Below are 26,320 nucleotides of genomic sequence, written 5' to 3'. Positions count from 1 at the left end.
TTTAACTCCGTTGAAATTGAAATTAGGAGGGAAAAAATATGAAGAAAAAATAATAATAGCAATAAAGAAAAAAATTAAATTGATCTACGTCCTCTCATTTAAAAATTATATATAACAGCATGTTAAGTGTATGCAGCATAGCTAAAGGAGTGATATTTAAAGCTCATACAACTTGGGTGACGCGAAACACGCGCAGCAGCGCACATTCGAACACAGATATACACGTGCGCAAACGTCGCGCACAGATATTAGCTGGGGTTTTAGACTAGACATGGTGAGGGTGAAGATGAGACAGCCTCGAGTTTGAAGGGCTCGATCAAGATTTAAGACTATTTGATTCGTCCGGTCGCCTGTCGGTTCCTACCGCCAACAAATTTCCGAACTCTCTTTCGAGTAGCTGCCTAGCCTGGAAGGAAAAAAAATTATACGTCGAGAGCAGGGAATTTACAAGGAAGCGAAATGAAGGAAAGGAAGAAACCTTACCTGGGTATTTTGGGTAGGAATTTGTAGGGCGAGAGCGAGACTATTTGCGTCAAAACTTTCGTCCAACGCTATCAACGCACCGTGTACACCGGATTCCAGAAGATTATCACCGTATTCCTAGATAAATAAATTTCAGCGTGTACAGGAAAGATGGAAGAGACGACTTCGATATAACGAAAGACTTGTACTATTTTTACGAACCGAGTGCGCAAAATTCATTTGGCGTACCCAAATGAGTGCCGAAAATAGCAGATGCCCGCACTAGTGTGGCATTTGAACCAAAATATATTTGGTTGTATTGTAATTTAATAGGTGATGGCGCTTGCTGCATTCACATAAGTCAGATATTACTTATCCACACACGTGACACACGTGTTTTTTTCCAACGCCTATGAAGGGAAATTTGATTTGAGAAGCCATGAACGTACTGCTGGCAGTGTGTAAAATTTCGGTTAGGTAATTACTTGATGGCACAATGCGTGAAATCGGGTTATTCAAAAGTGCACATGCGCCAAAACAGCCATGGTGCGGAAAATCGGGCATTTCAGTAGTCCGCATGCGCCAATATCTTTTACCGCACTGTTCGTAAATTGAAAACTTTATGCATGTTGCTTATATTTTTAAAATCGAACTTTCCAAGCAGATATTGTAAAAAAATTCTTACCTTCTCCTGGAAAAGTGTCAGGGACGTTTTGAACTTTTAAAACAGTTCGAAACTTACGGATTATTTGGAAAAACCACCAGTGCGGGAATATAATATTTTGCGCATTCAATTGGGAACGCAAAATCGAATTTCGCGCAATCAGTTAGGATAAATACTTAGCGCAGTAGTTGCACAATCTGCTATTTACTCACTTTTAAACCTATAGATTGTATGAATCTTATAACGCGATCGTTACTCCAAACCAGAACGTCGACGTTTGCTGTCTCAGCGATTCTGCGTCGCTCCTCCCACTGCTGCCGATCGTAATTCAACCTCTTCAGACAGGATATACCGTACTGTAAACTCGTTCTAGAAGACACGTTGCCGGTGTGAATTTATGTTTGACGGCGAAAGAGAGTGCATGAATTAAAATAGGTAAAAGGACACATAGAATACCTGTGAAAGCTATCGACCATCCTCAACTGCCCTCTGAGATCCTTTTTGGTCAAGTGATCGAGCATTCTTGCGTCTACAAGGCACTCCATAAAGGTGGATCGGTATTGAGGGAGTCCAAGACTGGGAAGCCAGACGTTGCCTATCCATTCATGGTTCATGTCACCGAAGGCCAGGGTGGTGCGCGAAGTTTTTGGTGCAGAGGGGCTGGTGAGGGAGACCATTTCTTGTATGGCTAGTCTGAGCTTCAAGCGGTGTAAGGGATTGCTGTGAACATTGACATAGCTCAGTGATCGCCTGACGGCAGATCGATGCTACGGTTTTTTATATGTACCTGATTCCTATCTCTCGCTGTATTTCGGTATCGCTCAGAGCGCTCATTATCGCTCCGCTTTTAACATTCGCCCGACATGCGGCGACATACCAAGCAGGCATTCCTACCCACAATTCGAGCCAAACTACTATTGTTGGTCCATTCCACAGAGCGAAAGGAGTTCCCGCTTTCATGGCACCGGCCAATAGTTCGTGTCGAGAAGAGTCTAATATACTGTTGAGAAATTAATCGATATATTGTGACACCGCTGGGAAAAGCTAAGCAGAATTACACGGTAAATTGATTGATGGAAAGAACTAAACGAACCTTTTCTTTTTCCTACGATCGAAGTCACCTTTACCACCCAATGTTCCAGCCAGCGAAATGTTGTCTCCATAATCAGGATCAGCTGGTGTGCTTGCACCACCCATTCCCGGAACATCCCCTGGCATGGTGGTGTCCTTTCCTTTGACCTGTAAAATAATTTTTTTTTATAGAAACAGCAACAGTCGTTGTTTATTAATTCAAGTATCTACACTTTGTTCAAGAAATCTTCACCTTTTCCTTTTTACTAAAGAATCTTCCAAGACTGCTCTTGATGCCCTTTTTCTTTTGCGCTGCGGCGACGGCGGCGGCCGTTGCCGGACTCATATTGGCCTGCATGTGAAGATGCGAGCTGGAAAGTTGACCGATGGGAAGTCCGACACCGCTTAGATTGTTTTTGTGCAAACTGTCCTGGCTGCTGTGGCGTGAGGACAATGGAGAAGGGGGAGTCCCAGAATTGAGTGCGCTGTTGTTATGTTGTCCATGCCTGCTTGCATGGAGCGCTAATCTAGTCTCTAATTTTCTACTCTAGGATATCTTACTATGCGGAGCTACTTGCTCTTATCTCTTTTTTTCGTATAGGTAAATATGAACATACTTAAATGATTGTATATGTACATATGAGTGGTAATAATGTGTGTGTCGGTGTACGTATTTATATTTGATCATGCAAGACTAGGGAACTTACAGAAAACTTGTGCGATCGTTGAATATACTACTGTACCAGTGAGCGATAGCGGTATACTCGAAAAAAATAAATAAATAAATAACAAAATCAAACTTGTAGAAGAAGCTTTACTGTTTCAAATTTATGTAAAGTACTCCGAAGTTCGTTTAGTAATGATACTAATAATTGAAAAACAAAAACAAAATAAAAAAATAAAAAATTACAGAAATGGAAAGAAAACAAACAAAATGAAAGAAGAGAACAAACAATATTGTTATAAAAATAATACCTACTCGAAATTACACGTAAGACAGAAAAACCTGTAAACATTGCTGTCTGATTAACTGAGATTAAAGAGTAAAAGAAAAAAAAAAGAAATATTAATTTAAAATAATAAAGCAACCTTTTTCTTCTCGGAGTAATAGACATGTGTAATTCCTTTCTTTCCATAAGTTCCCTTGTTTGTTTCAGATTTCGATGCTTGTCATGAATGGGGCAGGTTTGTCGAAGTAACTTTTCGTTCGAATTATTATTTATTATTTTATCCGACAACTGATATACTCTCTGATCTCCCGCTCCGCTTCTTTTCTCCGACGAATTTTTTATTACTCTCAGCTCGTTACTTTGACTTTGATTTGACGAAATCGAGCTCGAGTCGCTGTCATCCCTTTCATGTTGGCATACCTCGTTTAGATACGTTGTGCACAACGGTACGTTATACGAAATGCATGCAGTATTATAAGTTTTATTTAACCTGTGCACGGAGTAACCGCTACTGGGGAATCCACTTTGCCCTGTGCGTCTGACAGCATGAACATTAAACAACAAGTGTAAAAATTCATAGTCTTTTCCAAAGACGTTAAAAATAAAAAAGGGTTACCGATTGTTTCAGTTATTTTTACATCACTACGCCGACCACTCCTGTATGTAACTTTAATCATTGTCGCATACCTTCGTAACTCTTCTTGACTGTGCGCCAGCGCCTGTGCGACTCGTTCCAATCGCAACGACCTGGCAGTGAGTGGAGATGCAGCGCCGCTTCCTCCGCTCCCTCCTCCACCGGTGCTATCTCTTTCACTGACCGAATGTAATTCCTCTCCAGACAACTGCAGCTGCCACAGGCAGAAAGCATTATACCATTTTCGTTAGACTATTAACGAAATATAATCAACAGTGACTCAGTTAGCTTCCGGAGTTTGTGCAAGCAGTCGAGAAATCATATTTGATAGAACAAATTTTACAATTCAACTACACGCTAAAGCAAAGAATGATTATTTAACAACAAACCTGGCTTGCCGGAAGGGACTCTGAAAGTTGGCCAGGACTGACGAGAGTTGCTGCGTACTGATGGAGGTGTGCTGGCGACATTGAAGCTGGTGCCTGTGTCAAAAATCGTTACATCAAAATGGGCAACATTTTTTCCATATCCCCAATAGATCGATTTAAGAGAAATTCTCACAATTCCCAAGCGAATATAACGAGATTCCTGCAACTTAACGACTGTCTATAATTAAAACTCACCGTGTGATATTTGTGAAGATAATCTCTGTTCGGACTGTGATGTGATTTTGGGGTCGAACGTCCGCTCAACGGTGGCGAAGCTCTCTCCAAACTTCGCCCTCGCGCAAGAAGGTTCATGTGTTCCAAACTTCCAACTCGAGACTCGAGTTCCTCGGCTCTAGCTTCCGTACTCTGTTTTTCCTCCTGAAATACGGCAAGTTCGGTATTAGATTTGAAAATTTGTGGCGCACAAATCGCGCTTATCTTACCTGTATCAATCTGATTTCATTATTTATAGCGTCTAATTGTTCTTGAAGCATCAACGCGAGAGTTTGAGCATCCGTATGACCCGTCGGACTGATAACATCAGCGGCTGAGCTAAAGATGCTTTCGTTATCTCCGTCCCCTTCAGCGTCACTCGAAACATCAAAGGCCTGCTGTACATTGGCCAGCACGTGGGCTTGTTGTAATTTCTCCCATTCCTGTTCGGCTAACGTTCGCGCAACGTAACCCTATGAACAAAAACGAAAACCGTGTGATCATGACGTTGTTCCAATGACCGGAAGGACCGATTTGGCCGTGTCTTGTCCCGGTATTCTACCTTTGTGGAATCGTCGTCCATCGGCGGTCGCTTCACTCCTCGTCTTGGTAACGAATGTGTATCGAAGCTGCTGTGACTAGCGCTTCGTGAAAAGCTACCGGGATCGACGACGTTCGGTGAGAGACTTCTGGTCAATGCGTCGGTCTGTTGAATGTTAAAGGCTATTTCTTGTTGGAGCATTTGACGTTTAACATTGTCAATTTCGAGCCTTGCTTTACCAAGCTCTTTGACAATCTCCGTCTTTTCATTCTGCAGTTCCTCGGCGATCTTTCTTGTTTTTTCAAGCTCTTGGGTGAGCGCATTTTTCTCCTCCAAAGCGTGCATTCTCTCCTTCAAATGAACTTGTAATCTCTCGTTAGATTCTGAAATTTGATAATTGATGTGTGAACAAAGGTTTAAACGACAAATAAACAAGGAATCAAACGCTCCGGGCAGTATTAGAGGATTTAGTTAACGCTGGCAATCTTTACCAGATAACAGCTTGTCGACCGTTGTACTCAATCGAGTATTATGCTCCTCGTTCATTTTTAGCCGTTGATTTAATCTCATTACTTCTGCATTCTTTTCCTCTAGCTGCGCTTCTAGCCTTTGAATTCTGTCCTCCGCGCTACCGTGTCTCTCTTGAGCCTGCTTATAACATTATAAGAATATTGTATTTAACTAGTTCGTTTACCGAATAGTTTGTGAAATTTTTTTTAAGTAATCACAATAACGATTCCATCATACATATGTGCCCTGGTAAAAATCTGTCACATACATATTTGTAAATGATACGATTATAAAAAAAAGTTCAATGCTTTGCAATCGTTATAACGTCGTCTTGTTTCTTTTCATTATCTCATCGAATTTCAATATTAGTTGTTTTCATGAAAAATTTCAAGTAATCAATAAAGACAAAGGGAGATTTTTGATTTTAGTTAAATGAAGAAAAAGAGATTACGAGCAGTGAATAACGACGTTGAATCGTATTTACCTACATTATGTAAAATGATATTCATTCACCAGTGTAAAGCAACAAGTAGAACGGTCACAGAGCTTAGTTTAATTAAGAAAGTTGCAAAAAAGAGTTTCATGTATTCAAAGATTAATAGTAATCTACTGAAAACATTTTTAACTAGTGAACGAGTCTCTCTACACTGATGAATGATAATGCTTGATTCTTTCTATTAGTAACTAGTGGTAAAAGTACAGAAAATAACATCAATTAAAAATAATATGTGTCATGCGATTGATGGTGATAGACATAAGCGTGCGATAATAAACGAGCGTGAAATAAGAAGGAATAAAAAACACGATTTCCCATACCTAGTGTGTCAAGGTATATCGAGGACCAGGTAGCGCTCTCACATCTCCACACTGCGACCATACCCTGTCGTACGATATTAACGCAGTATTTGAATAAACTCTACCTGGACTTGAGCTACCTGGTAATCTGTTAACCTTGCAAATTCCATATTTAAGTATCGAATTCTAAACAGCCTACGATCTATCTATCGTATAAATCTATGTCTAGATATGTATAAGAAAATTGATGTGATTGAAATAATAAAGACGATAAATAAAAGACGTAGCGACAAGTAATAATAATGTAACTAATTTTAAGCAGAATGTAATATATACATGTAAATATAAAGAAATAAGAGAGTGATAACAGAATAAACAATAGTAGATGAAAAAGTAAGAGTGTAGAAACGTAGATAGGCTAGCGAGCGAGCAGACGTAGCAGTGTGGTGATATGATTCGCCTGCGTACCTGGTTGGGCCTCCTCACCTGGGTCAGAGCCTCCATCCTCTGCTTCAGCTGCTCTTCCATTTCTGGCAGTTTCGAATACTGGGCAAGTTTTTGTTCAGCTAATTCAAGCTTCTCTTGTATGGCAGCTATTTTTTCTTCTTGTAGCTAATTGAGACAAGATCATACGGATAAATACGCGATTATTAGGATAAGTTTGCAATAGCGAGAAAAAAAAACAAATTAAATTCCGATTGAAATGTAACGATTATACCTTAAGCTGAGCTTCTTTGTGCTGAAGCTCTTGCTCCAATTTTTCGTTAAGATCGTGAAGACTAGTCGATTCTCTTTGAGCGTTAAGGTATCTCTTTTCCAGCGTTGTTATCCTCTCCTCCTGGTCCTCCTTCTGCGCCACATTTTCCCTGAGATCTCTCTGCAGCTTGACGTTACTCTCCTGTGATTTCAAAAGGTCTTTTTGCGCCTTAGATAACGTTTCTTCGAGTTCGGCTACTCGCCCGCTCATTTCTGCTACCCGACGCTGCCATGTACTTAATTCGTTGCTCTGAAATAAACCGTACAATAAAAGTCGTATGAATATTATCAATTGTTAATCAAAACTGGACGGTAATAATAATGTAGAGGGTTTGATAACGGATATACGTAACATGTTATATTGATTGGAAGAGTTGGTTTGTAAGTGTTGTTCGTACATGTTCAATATTTATTAGGAAAATCGTTTACACCATATCCGCGCTAAGTCATGCGTAATCATACAAATAATATCCGATTCACTAATTATCATTCCACATTTGACAGCGCATGCAGTATATAATTAGTAATTTCATTAATTTCTCAAAATCTCGCTCACGCAAAGAGAAATAGAGAGAGAAAGAGAGAGAGAGAGGGAGATTCAGATTGATCGAGCGAATGAATGAGGCAGCGATGAATAACTAGTTACCTAATTCAAAAATTTTACGTTCTTCAATCCGTTCTACAAGCCTATGAAAAAATAATGCTATCAACAAATCCACAAACGATCTATCTATACCAACATACATATACGTAGGCAAAGATTGACGTTCATCAAATGCTTTGCATATATCGCCTACATTATTTAAAAGAAAGGGGAAAAAACATTTGTTAGACAAAAAAAAAGAACAAAACCGGAAAAATAAATAAATTAATGAAAATGAGAAACAACAACATACAATTACAGCTCTGACTTACGGTGAAGATGATGTTTTAATATGGATTTACACTTTTACACTAATGCCCTACCTTTGTACGATGTTCGAGCGTGTGAGACACGTGTCAAAACACGTTTAGCATATAACACGTGTAAACAATATTCGCAAAGACAGAGAGTACATGGTGGACCATTTCATAGTTTAGATAATCAATGTAATATACTATAAATTCCTACAGTTTTGACAAAGGATTATTTATTTAGTCAACCAAATTCAAAGCTTAATCACATTTCTTTGTTTAATCAATTATTTCATACCGTTTTTCCGATCCGGGACACGTTCAATGTGGATACAGATAACTTTTTGGACAAGGTTGTTTTGTTCTTTTTTTCTTTTACTCTCTCGAGTCTGTGTGTGATGTATAAATAGAAAAAGTCTGCCGATAGAGTGGCCAATCCAGAATTAGAATCCCAAGGAACGTTAGAAAGACTTACGTACATACATCCTATTGACCCAGCCAGAAATTTATCTTTGAATGATTATAGAGAGTAAACGTCGTCTACTTCCTCTCTTCATTCATCTTATGTCATACGTTAATATAAGTTTGACTGCGTCGGTTCATCGACCGTTATAAACCCTTATGAGTACAGGGTGTATAAAAGAATGAAATTAAAAGAAACGTATTTTTTTCGTCTTCCTTTTCGATAAACCGCGATGTGCGAAGACCGATACCGAATGTATACCGATGTCTAAACGAGGAAGACAGAAGCATAGTAACTAAATAAGATTTGGTTAAAAAATGTACGGTGAGTAATCTAAACGTAAGATGATTATCGCAACAATGGAGAGTTGTTAGAGGTCGTAATTATTATTATTATTTTCAAGTTTAGTGATCTGACCGTCGGTCAAAGTTTTTCTTATTATTTTGCATACCTGCTTATCAACGGTAGCCTGCAAGTCAATTACTCTTACAGCAGAGTCTTGCTCGGTGGGATCGAGGCTGCCGTTGCTTAGCCTGGTTGACCCAGAGTTGGAGATACTTTGGTTTTGTAGTTGCTGCTGCTGTTGTTGTTGTTGTTGTTGTTGTTGTTGTTGTTGTTGTTGTTGCTGTTGTTGATGGTTCCCTTGCTGGTCTGCATGATTCTGCCCGATCACAACACTACATTCAGAATGCCTCGCTTTGCTCGCATTTTTGCACATCATCATCATCATAATACAATATCGTCATCGTCATCATCATCATCATCCAGTATTCTCTACGCTCTACGACTATATCGTACGTCGACTAATAAGACAACCGTATTTTTTCTTTTTTATACTACACAACGTGGGGCGTATAAATCTTATATCTGTATAGGAGTGTTTGCGATGCATTTATTACAGTGATATGTGAAAAGAAATCAAAACGGATAAGAAAATAAAAATAATTTCATTTATTACTCGTACGCACATTCAAAGTCTGAGAAGATCCGTTTCGTTTGATATCCATGTGATTGAAAAATACGCGAAAACTACAGAGTAACAACCTAATTTTTACTACACTGATATTAATTCTTTGCCTACGAAAAAGGATACTTTCCTAATTCGAATTTTGTCAAAGCGATAACGTATTTATGCAATTCGATAAAATTATTCAACTGTTTATAGTGAAAATTTATACGTGTAATGATAATGTACAAATAACTTTGGACAAATACGAAACGACACCGATATTATTATATAATATAATGTATGTAAACAGATGCGAGTACAATAAGAAAAAAGATATTATAATATTCTCTCTTACATATCCGAGCAAAAATTATTTTCTCCACGTTTTTTATTGTTTTTGATTTGTTTAATGATAGAAAACAAACAAGTGAGAGAAAGTGAAGTTGTAAAGACAGAGGACAGAGAGAGAGAGAGAGAGCAAAGTAATAAAATACCATTCAGTCACAGCTAATAATTACAATCAGCCCTGCATTGTTTGCACAAAAAAGACTCAAACGGAGAATTCAAATAATCAGCAACGCCACGTGTACGTGTAATAATCATATACCTATATTCGTATCAACGGTATAGGAAAAAAAAAAAAAAAAAAACTCAATTCAAGCTGTTACGTACGTATAAGCAATTTCAAAAACAGTAGTCGACAATACGCAATAGATAATAATTTCATACGGATCGAAAATACATAATGATAATAATAATAACAACAACAACAACAACAACAATAATCATAATAGTTATAATTTAAAGACTAGCATGCGAAAAATAACGAAATGAACATATCGACATGATTTTCATGTATTTTAAATGCAATATTCTATGTATCAATATACATAGACATACTTTGTATATATACACACACACACGCATGTACGTGTATTTATGTAAGCTACTGCGCATTCATGATATCACGTGTATCTTATCGATGGTGTGTGTGTAAGGTGAATCGATAGATACACCGTAACATAAGTATGAGTATAATGTATATGGAAATGTTTATGTAAGTTATGTTACGTTATGAGTATATTCGAATATTCGTTACCGACGCAACGTTACTATCGAACATGTCGGCTTACCTTGTTTTGCTGCTGACTATCGTCAGTCTGACCATTTTCCTTAGGTCTATCGTCAATCGACTTGGGCTGATGTCCGCTGATTTTATACTGCTGAAGCTGAGGGAGTAAGAGAATTGGTATAATTTTTTTTTTTTTGTCGTCAGTTAAGAAATGGCTAAAGAATTGACTGTTTCCCCAATCATATTCGCATGCATCCTGAACAATGTAGGATTAAATATAGGTAAAGACTATGAAACGACAACGAGTTACACTTTTGTCAACTTCACCTCTTCTTTGGTATGGGCTAAGTCTTCCTCAAGCGTAGTATTTCTTTCTAGGGCGACTCGCAATCGTTCTCGCACCTGAAATTATGGTCGTTGTAAATGTTGATAACACGATTATAGAATGCTCGATGGGTAATACATTTGCGGGTCGATAAGCGCCTATAAGTAGATTCTTACCTTTTCGTCGAGGGCTTTGTGATGCTCGAACAGGCTTTTCAACGCCTTCAGTACTTCCACCTCTGACGATACTCCTGACTGTGCCGCGGCCTGTCTTTTCACCACCGTCATCCTCAGGGAACGTTCGTGCCTCGATACTAGGCATTCTAGATGTTCTAACAAGAGCTGAAGGCGGAGGAAGAAAGAAAGAAAAAACAATCAGTTTTCATTCGTTACAGAGTATTCGATGCTTGTATCTCTAGCACTTCAGCGTTTATGGTAAGATAATGAAATCGTTGGCTTAATTTCAATTTAAATTCAATGAAGATGTTAGCTGAAAGAAAATCAAACGGCATAAAATGTTATAAATTTTTATCCTCGTACCCTGGTGTTGTTCCTTTCAGCTTTTAATTCGGATATTTCCTCCTCCCTTTCGAGAAGACTCTCCCTTGCCGCTGTCAACTCTTTCGTTAACTGAGAGAATTCCTGAAACATAGACAAAGAAAAAGCTGGTAATTTAGGATTCAGAATCTAATATATTACTATTTCTTCTATACAATATCTAGCTGTATTTATATACCGATTATAAGAGGAAAAAAATACATTCCACTCGTCACAACAAAATAAAAACATGACATGATTATTTTTTATATTCTAGTTTATAAGAATATTTTCGCAAGTAGATTTCCCCTCGAACGTAATAAGTAATGTATGACAAGCAGTTTCTGTTTATATATATATACACAAACTAATATACAACAAGTGATTAGGAAATTAAAAAATTTCCATACTTTGATACAAATATACACTTTCAAGTGTATCATAGCTCGCACGAATTTTCGTGCAAAAATCGATTTATCATCATTGCTAATATTAAAATCATCAATAATTATATTACTATATTTTTTTTTTTGGGGTATTCATCGAGAATTATTTTTTTACACACGTAAATAAATAAGTAAATATATATAAATATATCCTGTAACTTGGTGAGTCGATAAATGTATGAAAATTGAAAGAACCGTAAAAGAGAAAAAAAAGAATGTCATAAAACGCAAAGATCTAAATCGTACATCTTTTAAGTGCAAATTCTGTCATACATCTGTAGAAGGATATGAAAAAAAAACATGTCCATAATCTATTTTTATTACATAGACACGATAGATGAACGAAATGCGAGTTGGTTGCTCTGTCAGTCAGTAAGGTGCTGAGTATTGATCAAGCGAAAGAGAAGGAGAGATATTCAAGGTTCAAAATCGCAAATATTTAGTATATATTATAGTATTGAAAAAAAAAAAATATAAGATTGAAAAAAAAAAAAAGGAAATCGAAGTCGCACAAGAAAAGCTATCAATACAAAATAATAATAACAATAAGAATACTAATAATAATAACATTATCACGAGAGAATTGTTGCAATTGTATTCGATGCTGCTATTCTTCGTTTTTCTGATTAGAAAGAGAGAAAAAAGTAAAGAAAATTCTATTTGGCAAAGTTGAGAGGGGCTAATATTCTTGCATACACTCGGCGGCGTGTGAATAACGCGAAAAAAAAAGGTAGAAGAGGGTGAAAATACAGGGTTGCTATCGCGAGGTAAAGGGTGCGGTGTGCGTAAAGAAACACGCGATTAATGAGGTGCAGAAAATGATTAAAAGCAAAAAAAAAAATTTAACAAGAAAAAATCCTCAGAGACAGTTGCATTTTTTTCTCAATTTTTTGCAGAAACGCATGTCGTAGAAAAAAATGTATATATATACATATATATATCGGTTATAATCTTATCGTATATTATCGCAGATGACGCATCACCTCGATTAAAATATGATGAAGAGCACAAGAGCAGCGTTTTTTCGTGCCATTTTCATTGTCTGGAGGTAAATTCGGATTCGAACCGGTTATTATAAAATTATTGCCGTTCGATTTGCGGAGAAAAAGCTGCTTGAGATGATCGATTGGTTCAGCTATTTTATCGATGGTAAAATTATTATTATCATTAACGGATGTGGTGCACATTGCTGAAAATAATCCGCTGGCGGATCTCGAGGTTCTATAAGTATAATGAAAAGTTTCATCGAGTGTTGTTTTTTCACCCGTCGAAATGTTGCTGTGAAAATCGGCGGTAGGAACAGTTTCATCAGCTGCCACGGACATTTCCTTGATGATCTCTTTTTTAAAAATATTATTTTATCGTTTCAAAAAAAGCCGTTGAGATTTAAAACGTTCAAGATAAAAAAAAAAAAAAAAAAATATCCGTACACTTGTTATATACATTAATCTCACACTGATGAATATTCTGCATTTTTCAAAATTCATTCATTTCACTAAACTCGTTTATAATAATATAGATTCGAAATTCAGTGACTTCATTGAACATTGATTCGTAAAATTCATTCGCTGATAAATCTGAGTAATCGTTTTCATCGGAATCATTTTCAAGTTCATTTCGTTTTAAACTATACAATATTAATTTTCACTTCATTTATAAAGATTACTTCCTTTATTATGTTCCATTGTGAAGCGAAGTGTACTTGTATTTTTATTGTACAAGCTTCTTTATTTATTTTGCTTTTATCGCATTCTTTGACAAATTTTACTGGTCGGCGTTACACCGTAGAAAAAAATAAATAAATAAATAAATAAATAAAAAGAAGAAGAAGAAGAGGAGAACTTTATACCCCGTGTTTGAGAAGCAGTTTCCGTTTCCGTCTGCACGTTTATTCCAAGATATAAAGTGATACGTGCCACGAGCCCGCAAGTACTATTTTTATACGTCGCTCTCTTTACATCCCTTCCATATTTTTTATTTTTATTATTTATTACTTACGCACGCGCTATACGTACTTCATGCGTATACCTATATATATGTACGTTTTATGTATATATTATAGACACGAGTGCAGACCGTTACATGAGAGATGGCAATGAAGGGTAAAATAAAAAGAGAGTGCAAAGATACTCCGAGAGATATTCTGCGATGGTAGAATAAATTTTATAAATTATCTGACGTATGGGATGTGAAAATTTGTCATTTATACATTATTACAGGTATGTATATATTAGACTAGTTTTTTTTTTCAAGTTTTATATATATACAAGAAAGAAAAAGTTACAAAAAATAGGGCACCCTAGTATATATGTATATATCTCTGTACACATTGTTTTACATCCCGATAAAATGGTTCTATCTATATAAATAACGTTATGCAGAAGAGATATTCATATTTACATGAAAATAATAACCGCATACGTCACGCGATGTATGTACTATGTACATAAATAAAATGGGAAATACACGTATAATACAAATAATAGGTACTAAAGACAGACAAATGTATCGATTTTACGGTAAAACATAAAGTAAAGTATTTATTACGTATCTATAATACGATTCGAAGTAGCATCTTTAAAATAAAAGGTTTAAAAAATTGGATTCTACTATGATGATAAAAAAAAAAAAAAAAAAAAAAAAAAAAAAAAAAAAAAAAAACGAAATTCTATAAGTTGTTGAAAAATACAGAGAAATAACGAAAGCTCCTGATGTTTGAAAATTTTGCTCTCATTGACGTATCGCTGGTTGCCGATATTAGGGCGTCGCAAAAATGTAAGAAACGATGTTGAAGATGATGAAAAGAGTAAAAAAAAAAGGAAGAACTCGACAGAATAAGATAAAGATCAATCGATTCGTGAAATCGTTACACTAATTGTTATACACGTATCAATTATTTATTTATAACACAAGACACGGCAAAACTTCTTTTTTTTTCTAAATTTATTCTGCAGTTTCTTTTCTCTCCTTTTTTTATATATATATTTTTATCATTTTGTCATATTATATATATACTTTAACGCAGCGATATTTATATTATTAATTAATAATAACATTGCAAATCTGTGAGCAGAAGAATTTTATCCTCAAAACTTAGGGTTTCATCCTGTAAAAATTAATATATTTTGCAGGTAAACGAAACGCGGCAAAAAAAATGTCTGCATCACAATCCGCTGCGAAAAACATACACAGCACACAGAATAATTTGAATCAGAATTTTTATCGTTCAAAATATAATTAGGAATATCGCAAAAATGAGATGAAAATCGCGACGTGAGTTTAGTTAATAATTGTTCTAACAAAGTGAGGAAATTGCTGTATATTAAAAATTTCAAATCATCCGCTCATTCTCTCTCTCAAAAAAAAAAAAGAAAGAATAACGAAAAAGAAATTTCACGCATTTCGTTGCATAAATAAAATCTACGCAACGTTGAATATAATATGGAAAAATGGAAAAAAATTACATTTAACTACTTATTTTATTTTTTTTTAAACCGTCATTTTACACGTTCATTCGCACAACTGATAAATGTGACACAAGTAATTTTACTCTTTAATCATTTATTGTACACAATTTTACAACTGAAACTACGACGGACTGTTAGCTCGACGAACTCAAATACCGGACTGACGTATACGTAAACTCTACCCTCGACTATACGACATACGTACAACGCGTAAATATATACCTGTATAGTAAAATATAAGGGGTGCAGGTGGAGGGATGAAAAAAAAAAAATTTAAATAATAATAATAATAAAAAGAAAGAGAAAAAACACACCCCTTGTTTCCATCCCTCGTACTGCATGTGCGTGACGTATACCGTGTACATATATATGGTCAAGGGCTCTGATCATATGCGGAAGAAAAAAAACGGAATCTGTAGCAATAGTGGCTACACTGGATTTGAAAAGTATTCTAGACTCTAAATTTTGGTAGAAAAGTTGTTTTAGAGTATTGGTGGTATTTTAAAATGTGATTTTTTATTAGATTTTGGAAATTTTCATCGATTCGTAGTTTGGATTTTTTGTTTATCTTTCCCTCCCGGTCTTCTTGTCGAAATGGAAAGATTAAAGAAGAAAAACGAGATATTTTAAATAAATAAATCAAACATATTACGAATGTATAACGAATGAAAAATACGCGTTGTTTTAAATAGTATGCATGTATTATATAACAAAGACATGCGTACGAAAGACGATAAGGATATTTATACCGCGTTTATTATTGCGTGCGTTAATTTGTTGATAAATAGATAGAATGTATGAAACGAGCGATTAAAAGCGCAATTGGAGCTTATTATATATAATCTCCAACGCATATGACATTGGCATTGTGATTAAATAATACACATTTATCTTTGTATTATAATAAATTGTGGGTTAAGAAAAATCTAAACTCTTTATACATAACATAGATAGATAATATTATACAACTACACGAAAGTATGTAAATAAACCTGCGAGAAATTATTGCACAAACGCGAATACATTTATTATTGTTTATACGTGTAATACGTTTATCAATCACCATGGGACGATATTCAATGAGGTAAACAAATTTATATAACTTTTATGTACGTTTATACAGTAAAGTTAATTAATAGATTCCCAGTAGATTCCCAGTACTTGCACCGCGTTTCACGCTCTCTACCGATAATGTCGAGACCCTGCTGAGGCTACCTGCCACTTTTATTACGACTCGAACATAGAATAGCTAAAGACGACCGGACGGTAAGGGTTGTTCTCTTTGATACCGACGTTGCGAAGCGCACAGCTGACGGAGAGAGAGAGAAAAAGGAAAAGAGAGATACAGTGTGTAAGGAGTTGACCCATTGCAGCCATATTGGCTCTGACCGAAGGCGGTAACACGCTGCGAGGATTATACTTTCGAAGGGATTTACGGTACGTGTTTTGTACTTTAAGACTTTTCGAAAAAAACACAAAAGCAAAGCTACGCTGCATGCCACACTTAATATTCATATTTTGTGTATTATTGGTGATCCAGACGTAGTATAAAAGTATTTTTATCTGTTATTGTTTAATATCACTCTCATTTGCGAGGAATTTTTAAAAAATGTTGTGCCTGTTCTCTGTTCAATCTTCTGCTTACTTTCGACTTTATTCATATTTATATTTTCACCGAATTACGTCGAAAATTTTTTACAACTAATAACGTCGAAATGAAATTTACAACTTGTTTTTCTCTCGATTATTATTATTATTTCTCAGGCGTGCATGACCTAAACTTGTTGAATGTAACACAGATCTGAACATCGTGCAAGAGAAGATACTTTCAAAATGGCCAAACGAAATTCGCACGGCGCGGGAGATTTAAAAAGATTATAGCGAAATTAATTATTTCGATGATTGATTTCGAATTTGTATACGTACAAATTTATTGAAGTTAAACTTTTGATACACAAAACAGGAAAACATCCGTTTTTTTTTTTTTTTTTTGTTACCAGAATCTATGCATCATTTTATTTCTGAAATTATCAGTTTTGGACGAAATCTTGCAGATCGCGTAGACAATTAGCTATCATAAATATATACATATATTTATTGTAACGTGTGTTTGAAAACTGTTTCGTGTTCTGTTTCTTTCATTCTCTTTTTTATACTTTATACATAGAAGCTAGGATGACATGAACAGAAAAAACGAAATGAAAAATAAAAGAAAATAAAAAAAACCTGAAAACATGAAGACCACTTTAAAGCTGAAACTTATCACTGATATTGTACAACATGCAATAAAAGTGCAGTAATAATTAATTTCTTATTTCGTACCACAGATGGAGAATAATAAAAACCGCTCTATATTCCCGTGCGCATTATCGTCTGAATACGAGATAGAATTATCGGACAAATCACGTCGTGACGAGATAGTCGATATGCTGATAGAGAATTTCCTGCACGACGAGACGCTTGTAAAAAGTATGCGAGATATGTACGGTGTGAAAAAGCACGAGGGTGATAAATCGTCTCTAGAGGTTAGAACAACGGACTATGAAGAAGAAGAAGAAGAAAAAGAAGAAGAATGGTCGAAGGTCGATAAGGACGAGCGAATTTTGATGGAAACCGTCGTCGACGCGGGAACTGTTTTAACGGCGGTTCACAAGCCGACGAACCGAATATCCGGGGCGATAGTCGTCCTGGTTCACGATCGAAATCTTGTAGGAAAAAATTCCGACGATCGATACGACGGCAAACTGCGATCCAGGACGATAAGTGAGTTCGCCAATCTCATGGGGATCATCGACAAATCCTTGGATCTCTTCGCCGCGCATCCGGAATGCCGGATTTGGGCCGAATTCGAACTCGTTGGAATTCGGCGTGCCGATCGGCGCCGCGGTCTTGGTTTCGATCTCTGCGCAGCCGCCCTTAACCACGTGATTAAAACGATGCCGGAAGTCGATCTAGTCGCGGGGAAATACACGTCCAACTACAGCAAAATCATCGCAAGGAAAATCGGCAAAATAAACGTCGCCGATTTTGACGTGACGCGGCTCGCCGATCGAGAGGGTCGTCCAGTTTTTCAGGACACAAAACCGCACAATGTAGTTTCCCTAATGACAATTAAATTGCGGTAAATTTGCTATATTTTTTCTTTTCTTTTTTTTACATATTTTGGAGAGAAGTTAGATTTTTTATAACGATTTTTTATTCCAATCTCATATTTTCGTTCTGACGCGTCGAGTTTGTCTCGATCTTTATCAATATTATTCTCTCTTATTTCGTTTTTCGATTTTGAGAAATTTTTCAAAACGCCGCATTACGACATGTACAGATCATAAGATAGAGAATTATAACGAATTATAAGAGAAGACACAACGGATTGTCTAGCAACGATTGTAATCTATGGATTTACATAAATGTGAATTTTTCTATTTCTTGAAATTTTATATATATATACATATAATTATATTTATATAATTTAATATATATATAAGAATATGGAATGAACGGTTACATAAGTTTCTACACATAGTATCGCGTTAGACGTACATAATCAACGAGATAAGATTAAAAAAACTATAAGGCCTCTTAGAAATTGAAAGAAACATAATGCTCAAATTTATAAAATTTATATCACTCAAGATTGGATTGTTATTATTATCATTATTATTTTATGAATTGATAATGCAAAATTAACTCATCGTACGTTTATAAAAGCCTAACAATAAGTCATTTTTCTGCAATTTGTAATTTGTTAAACGAAGGAAGATAAGACACGATTTTTAAATGTTGCTACTGCAGTATTTTTAGATTGTGTATAAATAAAATTACATTGTATATATTATTGCAAACCAGCATAAGTAGAAATAATGATGAGAGAGTAAAAAAAAAAAAAAATCGGAGAGTAATCGGAAAACCGATTAATCGAACATCCGTTCCAGTGTAGAGTAAAATGAGAGAAGATTGAAGTTTCAGCAAGCGAGTAGTACGACAATAACAATAACAAAATCAACAATAACAACGAGAGTAATTTATAGAACAATTCGTCTATCTCCTATTCTTCTCTATCCTTCGCGTCGTCCGCATTTCCATGTTATCTACAGCATACGTATTATACAGGAAAACGGAAGAAGGAGGAGGGTGAAGAGGGTGAAGAGCGCGAAGGGTGGTGGTTTCATTCATGCGCCGACCGGAAGTTAGTATTGATCGGTAAACCGGGCGCATTTCGTATCTCTGCGCGTATGATGTCGTAGGTACCAAGTGGGTGAGCGAAGAGAGTGCATTGCACTCATTGTCGGAAGAATGCAACGCGCAGCTTTAAATGTATTTCGTCAGATGCAATCTGTCTCTGTGCATGTACGACGATACGATGTGTGTGGGATGTTGGCGAGGTGGACAACCAAAGTCCGGGGCTTTTTTTTCTTTCTTTTTTTCTTTTGGAATAAATCCTGGTCACCAAATTTTAAAACCATTTTTGATTTTTTTTTCCCTGTAAGTTATACGCTTTTTAAACCCAGTAGGTTTAATTGTGTCAGGGGAAATTGGGCCCACCCTGGATATAAGTCGAGTTACAAGTGGGATATATGCGTAAAGAAAAGAAGAAAGAAATAACGAAGGAAAGAAACAACGAGAATAATGGAAAGAGTGCACAACACTGCATCTCACAATCAGCGTGATGAATGATTGTGCAACATGCGTAGACGAAATGGAAGAGTAAATAAAATAAAATAAAGAAAAAATAAATAAAAGAAACTTGTGACCAGCTTGAGTTGCATTCTAAATTAGAACGTCGATGATTAGTATTATATTATAATTTGGTTTATATTATACAGAAGCCTGTTTATCATATTATGCAGTCCTTTCTCTCTCTCTCTCTCTCGTTTTCTCTTTCATTGTTAAACAAATCCCGCTAATTGCCCGTGCATTTTTTAAATTTTATTTTTGTCTTTTTCCAAAGAAATATACCACACAACAACTTTACAATGCGCCTGTTTAGCGTACGTATATTATGTACAAATACACAACGCAGTATGTATTTAGCAAGTGTTTAATAATATACGTATATATGTATACACTTTCGAACGTGAATGATAATTGAACGAACGGGGTTCGTCTAACCGAGGGTGCGTATTTTAGGGTCGACGTTAATATCCAACGTACACTTGCCATTCACCCCTGGAATCGATAAATGATCACGATAATCAAAGTATGTCAATTATTTCAGATTTTTGATCTGATTGGAAAGGGTGCTGAAATCCGTTTGAAATCGAAAAAAAAGTAAAAAAAAAAAAAAACGAAGTTCCTTTTTCAAGTAAAAAAGAAGCTAACTGTTGTAGAACTCATTTTGTTTGGTACAGAAAATTATGGGAAATAAATTAAGAATGACTAGGAAGAAGAAAATAAAAAAAAATAAATAAATGTAAATCATTTCGGCAGAGTAACTTCATGGTGTTGTTATCACATTAAAACATTATGCAGACTATATTTGTTTCGCATGAAATGTCCATCTATGGTATAAACGTTTCAACACATATTTATTACACCTCATTGATAAGTTCGAAAATAATCGCGGCAAAAAAGAAATAAATAATGCAATGCGATGGATTTCGAAATGCTTATCATTTGTAAAACTGCTTTCGATACCCTTTCCAAAGTTGGCAAGTATATATTTGAAATTGACGAGACCACCCTACGAGTCTGTGTGATATAAATTTCTTCTCCTTACTTTTCTCTCGGTATTTTTTTTTTCACTTTTCTTCGTTTTGTTATTAAAATTTACAACAATATGGAAAAGATGTGGAAAATTTTTTATTCCGCAAAAACATGACGAAACCGTGAATTTGGAAAAGCAGCGAAAGGTCGTTAAAAAAAAAAGGTACCGGCAAGAAGAATGTACAACTTTCGAAGTTAAAAAAATACAACGGGATAAAAAAAGAAAAATTGTTCAAATCCGTTCCTCAACCTCAAATCGAACGATCCGTATATATACATAATGTGATGTAACATATATTACACAATATATATATTCACATAATACATGTATGTACATATGTATGAAAAGGATTATTTTCCTAGCATGGTCTATTTGCTGCGCAAGCTTAAATGATAATCGCTTCACTGTGTGTATAAATAAACTCCGCGCCTCTTCCTTCCTTCCCCCTCTCTTTTTCCTATCATTTCCATTATTATTGTTATTATTATTATTGATTGTTGTTATTGTTATTGTCAATATCATTATTATTACTATAATCATCGTTGCGATTGTGATTATCGATTTCGTTTTGTTTTCTTCCATTTTTGTATTTTTTTAATTCTTTAACCACATCACGATGACATTTCCGCGATAAACTTTTAATGCCGAAATAATCACGCTGCACTATGATCGTCGTAAGTAAACCTAACATTGAATAACTTATAAATTTTCAACGTTACTCGTTAATCGTGCATGTATAATATGCGTATGTATATACATACACATTTATGGAATGGTAAATATGTATATATGAGCAGAAACATTTTTCAACTTTACTGTAAAATAAATGATTCGGTAAGTGATATGGTAATAATAAAAACAATAATAATAATAATAATAATGAAAGTGTATCGAACGGATCGAACTAAATATATATACCCATATAAAACATGTAACAACGTTTATTTTTGGTTAAATGATGCGTTGCATGTTATACGTGGATATATACGGTTACGTATAACGTATATATATATATATATATATAGTAAGAGATAATTGCGTGTGACTTTCGACTAACTATACTCATGTATATATATGTATACACATATATGTATGTAGTTCGTTGTGGTGTAGGTCTGTGCAATTAAGGCATTTGAAAAAAAAAAAAAAAAAGTAACAATTACGTATGCACAGGATACGATACGATGAGATACGTGAGTGAGGTAGATATAATACGCGAGCCTTAAATAATATATCACATATCATCTTGACAGCAGCAGCAGCAGCAGCAGCTACAAAGTTCGACGAAGCGTGTGCGCGTGTTTGAAATACCGATCGATAGATCGAACGATTCATCGATCGCATTGCAAAATCCTCTCACGCCGATCGGATATCAGCGAGAAAGAAACTTGACGAAGGAACCGAGCGAAAATCGTCATCGATATAATAAACATAATAACAACAATAAAAACAACAATAATAATGCTATCGATATGAATATTCATTATACACGCGGTATTTAGAGAGATAATTGAAAAATTCGATAAGAAATAAAATCATATGCGTGCTTTTGTGTATTATCATGTTAATGAAAAGAAGATTTAAAAAGTTCATTTTCGAAATACGTTTTTTCAATGTTATCATTAGACTTTTCGATTTCGCAGTTTTACGCGAATATTACAGCTACATTGTAAACGCGGGTAAAGAATTGTACATTTTTTTTATCTTCTTCTTATGTTCCAGGATATCGTATTGAAAGATTGCGCAGACAAGGAGAAGAGGGAAAAAAAATAATTAGAAATTTTGCAATTTTACCCGCTGCCGTTGAAAACATTATTTAATAATACGGAAAATTTTTGAAGATGTAAAATAATTCAAATGGAATAGAAAACGAGGAAAAAAAAAGAAGGAAAATAAATTAAAATTTGGTCGTATATAATTAATAATTGTGACGAGATGAATTTTTCTCCTACATAATCGATTTTCGGGATGTAAGGAAAGTTATACGATATGTGTAATATAACAGAGTAATAAAAATGAAAAAATAGAAACAGAAAGCCATATTTCTCGTTAATACCAAAGCTATAAGCGAATCGTGGCGGGTATCGTTTCGTAATTTGACCTTAATCGTTTGATATATATATATATATATATATATTATGTATATAAGTGTGTTATATCATGTACATATTATAAACGTAAGTACACACACACATAAATACACGTTCAGTTAGCTAATGTTTACTTCGCGTGGACAAACTGTATACATACAGATATATGTATGTTACACGAAGGTTACAGAAGAAATTAACCGACAGACTAACCACGTGTAGTTTAAAACCTGCGCGATGCCGGGAAAAATTGCATCCCTTCTTCTCTTTTCTGGCTGTTGCTTTTCGTTACGTTACCGTTACTGCTTTCTTTTTTTCAGTTTTTTCAAAGACATTGCAACCATAATTAAGGAAAAGTTAACGAACCCGACTAAATTGACAATCTATATGCAGATAAATGAATTATAATAATGCATGAGAATCGGGAAGTTGGAAGATAAATTTGAAGATCGCTGTTTTTTTTTTTGTTTAAAGCTGCATTCCTTGCGCTAGTTGTGAAAGGAGAAAAAGAACGAGGCTGAAGTTAGTAACGTTAGTAATGTATGGAAATGTTGAGAAAAAAAATTAACATTTTGGATCTTTGGAATACCTGAAGAAGAATTTGAATTACAAAATCTGAGTTCTTTGATTCTGTATCAACGGTTTACTAAATTTCAAGTAATTTTAAAATTGTAAAATGACTACTGTTTCCAAATATCCAGCATTGCAATAATGTTACAAACTTCAGGCTGATCAAATCGAGGGGCGACTCTGGGTCATAACGGGAATTAAAAGTAAAACCGTGCAAAGAGACAACACGTTTGTCGTGAAACATCATCGCGAATTCCCGAGTTTTTATCATCATCGACGGACGGCTTGAGAGTTTATTTGTGATTTATTTTATACGTTTTATTTGATAAAAATGTTTGCGCACATGTTCGCTGCATGATTAATCAAGAGGGGAAGAATATTGCAAAAAGAAAACGACAATCGACCGTTAAATGATTATAGTTTCTGTTTATACGTAGTGATAGTAACGGGGTAAAATGATGATTGGTAAAAATCGATCTCGAGTTTTGGGAACGATAAATCTAATAGGAAAAATTATTATTTTCTAAATAGACATAAGTTCGAATATATTAAGGAATTGTGTAATATCGAGAGACAAAAATCATCTCGAAAGAATATCACAACAGGCTCATAAAATTTTTTATCGTCTATGTATGATTCAACTTCAAATGTATTTACGACAATTTCAAATATATGATTTCTGTCTTATGTTCTCCTGTTTTTGGTGATTACGAGCAATTTCACCAGGTTGAAGTTTGTAACGTTATTATCGTAACGAAACATTGGGGAAAACATCGCAATTTTTTTCATTTTACACCATTTTTAAGGGACCAAGATTTCAAAAAACGAGTGTGTTTTGTTTCATTACAGTTTACTGAATTTCATAAAGTTGCAAAATCGCGACGTAACGTTTTTCTTTCCTCAGCACGAATCGTTACGATAACTTTGCCAACTTCAATTTGACGCGATTTCTGCTTTGGCCTGTGATTTTACGTTGATTTTCAACTCGTCAACTGATCTTGATCGATTTATAACATTACTCCTCTGATTTCTGCAATGATTTTCTGTGATTGTTTAACAATTCCCCGTTGTTCTACCTTACACAACGTATAAATCACTGAACATCACCAAGACGTTGTAAAATCATTCAGCAGAAATCGGTAGTAAAATTGTAAACACGAATTAGAAACCATTTGTCGTAGTACAGAAATCAAGGAAAACCGCATAACAGGAAAGAAATCATAGTGGAAACAAATGACTCGAGATTGACGTTAAGCAAGCGGAAATCACCAAATCCGTTCGTTCGAAATCGAGATCAAAGAGTCTGATCCTGCGAATTTACGAAGCCATCGATAAAAATTGACGTCGAAAGAAGAAGAAAGAAAATCAGATAAGCCTGAGGAAACGAAACTGTGTCGCATGTCAATGAAAAAATTTCGGGCATAAAATACACAGATCATTGAAGTTGGTACTCTGATTAATCGGGAGTGAAAAACAAGAGAAGTCCAGCGCAGTTCGCTGCCAGCTTCAGGGTGATCTCGCTCGGTAGTTCGCCGCTCGTGATCGTTAAAAATTTAGGGAGATCTGACAGGATCGGAACAACAACAACAACAACAACAACAAAATCAGCAGCAGTAATTCATCCAAAGTCGGAAAATGGCGCGAGGGTGTCCCGCCGGCGGGCGGCAATCAATAAGCCTCGAAATATCTCGCATTTCGAGGTCGCCACCGGCGCGGTAGCGAGAGGGAGGCGAGGAAAAGGCGGAAAAAAGAAAAGGGGGGTATATAATAAAAAAAAAAAAAAGAGAGAGAGATAGAGAAGCTGTGTGAGGGAAGGGGGCAAAGACCCGGGCACTAGGCTGCGGACTCGAGAAGAGAAGAGAAGAGGGCGAATATCGCTGGGTCTTCTCGCGGCGAGTTTCTCGACTTCCCGGGATCGATCGATCGGCGCTAATTCGCCCCGGACCTTTTCTCACCTGGGGAATGTTCGCGTTTATCTGTCGGTTGAGGGCGTCGCGCTCCTTCTCAACCTCCTGGAGACGAGCCTCGGCCTCCTGGAGTCGCTCTTGGCTCTCCCTGAGCGAGTCCATCAGCTTGTCGCGCTCGTCGAGCATCGACACCATCAGCTGTTCGAAGTTCGCATCCTCGCCCGAGAACTGGGAACTCCGCTGACTGATGCTGTCTTCCGATATCGTCGGCATCACGTCGCACATCATGTTCCACATTTTTTAGTCAACACGGACACGCACACAGTCGCACACACACAGACACCACCCACGGTACACACTTAACACCCACTGTCACGATCTAACCCCTTTCCGAAGTATCCGCCCTTCGCCCAAAAACCGCACATACACGCCCCCGTTTTTCGCCTGCCGAGGGTGGATATCCTCCGACGTTTTATCCCGCAGGACCGACTGCGAGCGTCCGTCCCTCTCTTTCTTTCTCTCTCTATGAATCCCGATCTCTTTATTACTCTCTGGTTCTCCCTCTCCCTCTCTCGCTCTCTCTCGCTTACAGTGTTCGTGTGTAATCACTCGATAACCAGGATACGAAATACTCCCCCCCGTATTATTATTGAAATGATGTATTAGCTCGACGCGGTGCCCGCGCCCCACGCCGACAACCGCTTGCAGCCGAACGCCGAAACCCACGTATCAATGCACCGGCATCTTAGCGACATTATAACTCGGACGAATAAACTAGACTCTCTTGACACACCTACAAATTCCTACCACCCAATGGCCTACACTACTCCATTTTCGACACCCGCGGCCATCTTGCCGTATGACGTCACACGT

The 26,320-nt window shown here is 36.1% G+C and overlaps 2 protein-coding genes and 1 long non-coding RNA gene across 9 annotated transcripts; 2 read left to right on the top strand and 1 right to left on the bottom strand.

The window, feature by feature from the left end:
- Positions 1-26,320, bottom strand: LOC124177283 (liprin-alpha-1). 7 transcript variants are annotated; one of them, XM_046559471.1, is made up of 22 exons: positions 25,496-26,320; positions 11,267-11,368; positions 10,904-11,068; positions 10,713-10,804; positions 10,464-10,559; positions 8,833-9,058; positions 6,987-7,274; positions 6,737-6,880; positions 5,455-5,614; positions 4,985-5,346; positions 4,653-4,895; positions 4,405-4,587; positions 4,171-4,263; positions 3,835-3,995; positions 3,638-3,685; positions 2,451-2,634; positions 2,220-2,365; positions 1,914-2,126; positions 1,583-1,846; positions 1,339-1,495; positions 484-600; positions 1-406 (listed from the first exon to the last, which is right to left on the bottom strand). In XM_046559471.1, the coding sequence occupies exons 1-22, from the start codon at positions 25,742-25,744 to the stop codon at positions 317-319; spliced, it is 3,783 nt and encodes a 1,260-aa protein (XP_046415427.1). In that variant the 5' UTR covers positions 25,745-26,320; the 3' UTR covers positions 1-316. The 7 variants fall into 7 exon arrangements, with proteins under 7 accessions (XP_046415427.1, XP_046415428.1, XP_046415425.1 ...); XM_046559472.1 differs by having other exon boundaries at positions 2,451-2,631; XM_046559469.1 differs by having other exon boundaries at positions 2,451-2,703; positions 8,833-9,042; positions 10,730-10,804.
- On the top strand, positions 12,691-15,040 carry LOC124177287. The gene is made up of 3 exons (XR_006869577.1): positions 12,691-12,858; positions 13,772-13,928; positions 14,841-15,040. It is a non-coding gene; the product is annotated as an uncharacterized LOC124177287 (long non-coding RNA).
- Positions 16,482-18,309, top strand: LOC124177286. Its single transcript, XM_046559479.1, has 2 exons — positions 16,482-16,613; positions 17,504-18,309. The coding sequence occupies exon 2, from the start codon at positions 17,504-17,506 to the stop codon at positions 18,299-18,301; it is 798 nt and encodes a 265-aa protein (XP_046415435.1). The 5' UTR covers positions 16,482-16,613; the 3' UTR covers positions 18,302-18,309.

The sequence above is a fragment of the Neodiprion fabricii genome, chromosome 3 (assembly GCF_021155785.1).
Source record: "Neodiprion fabricii isolate iyNeoFabr1 chromosome 3, iyNeoFabr1.1, whole genome shotgun sequence".
Lineage (NCBI taxonomy): Eukaryota > Metazoa > Arthropoda > Insecta > Hymenoptera > Diprionidae > Neodiprion > Neodiprion fabricii.
Note: the sequence above shows the minus strand (reverse complement) of the source record. Positions and strands in the feature narration are given on the sequence as shown.

Coding starts and splice junctions, on each gene's coding strand:
- LOC124177283 (XM_046559469.1), bottom strand. CDS start 25,744: ATGTGGAACATGATGTGCGACGTGATGCCGACGATATCGGAAGACAGC. Junction 11,069..11,266: donor CTGAAAGGAACAACACCAGG/GTACGAGGATAA, acceptor CTCCGCCTTCAG/CTCTTGTTAGAACATCTAGA. Junction 3,996..4,170: donor AGTCCCTTCCGGCAAGCCAG/GTTTGTTGTTAA, acceptor TGCCTGTGGCAG/CTGCAGTTGTCTGGAGAGGA.
- LOC124177286 (XM_046559479.1), top strand. CDS start 17,504: ATGGAGAATAATAAAAACCGCTCTATATTCCCGTGCGCATTATCGTCT.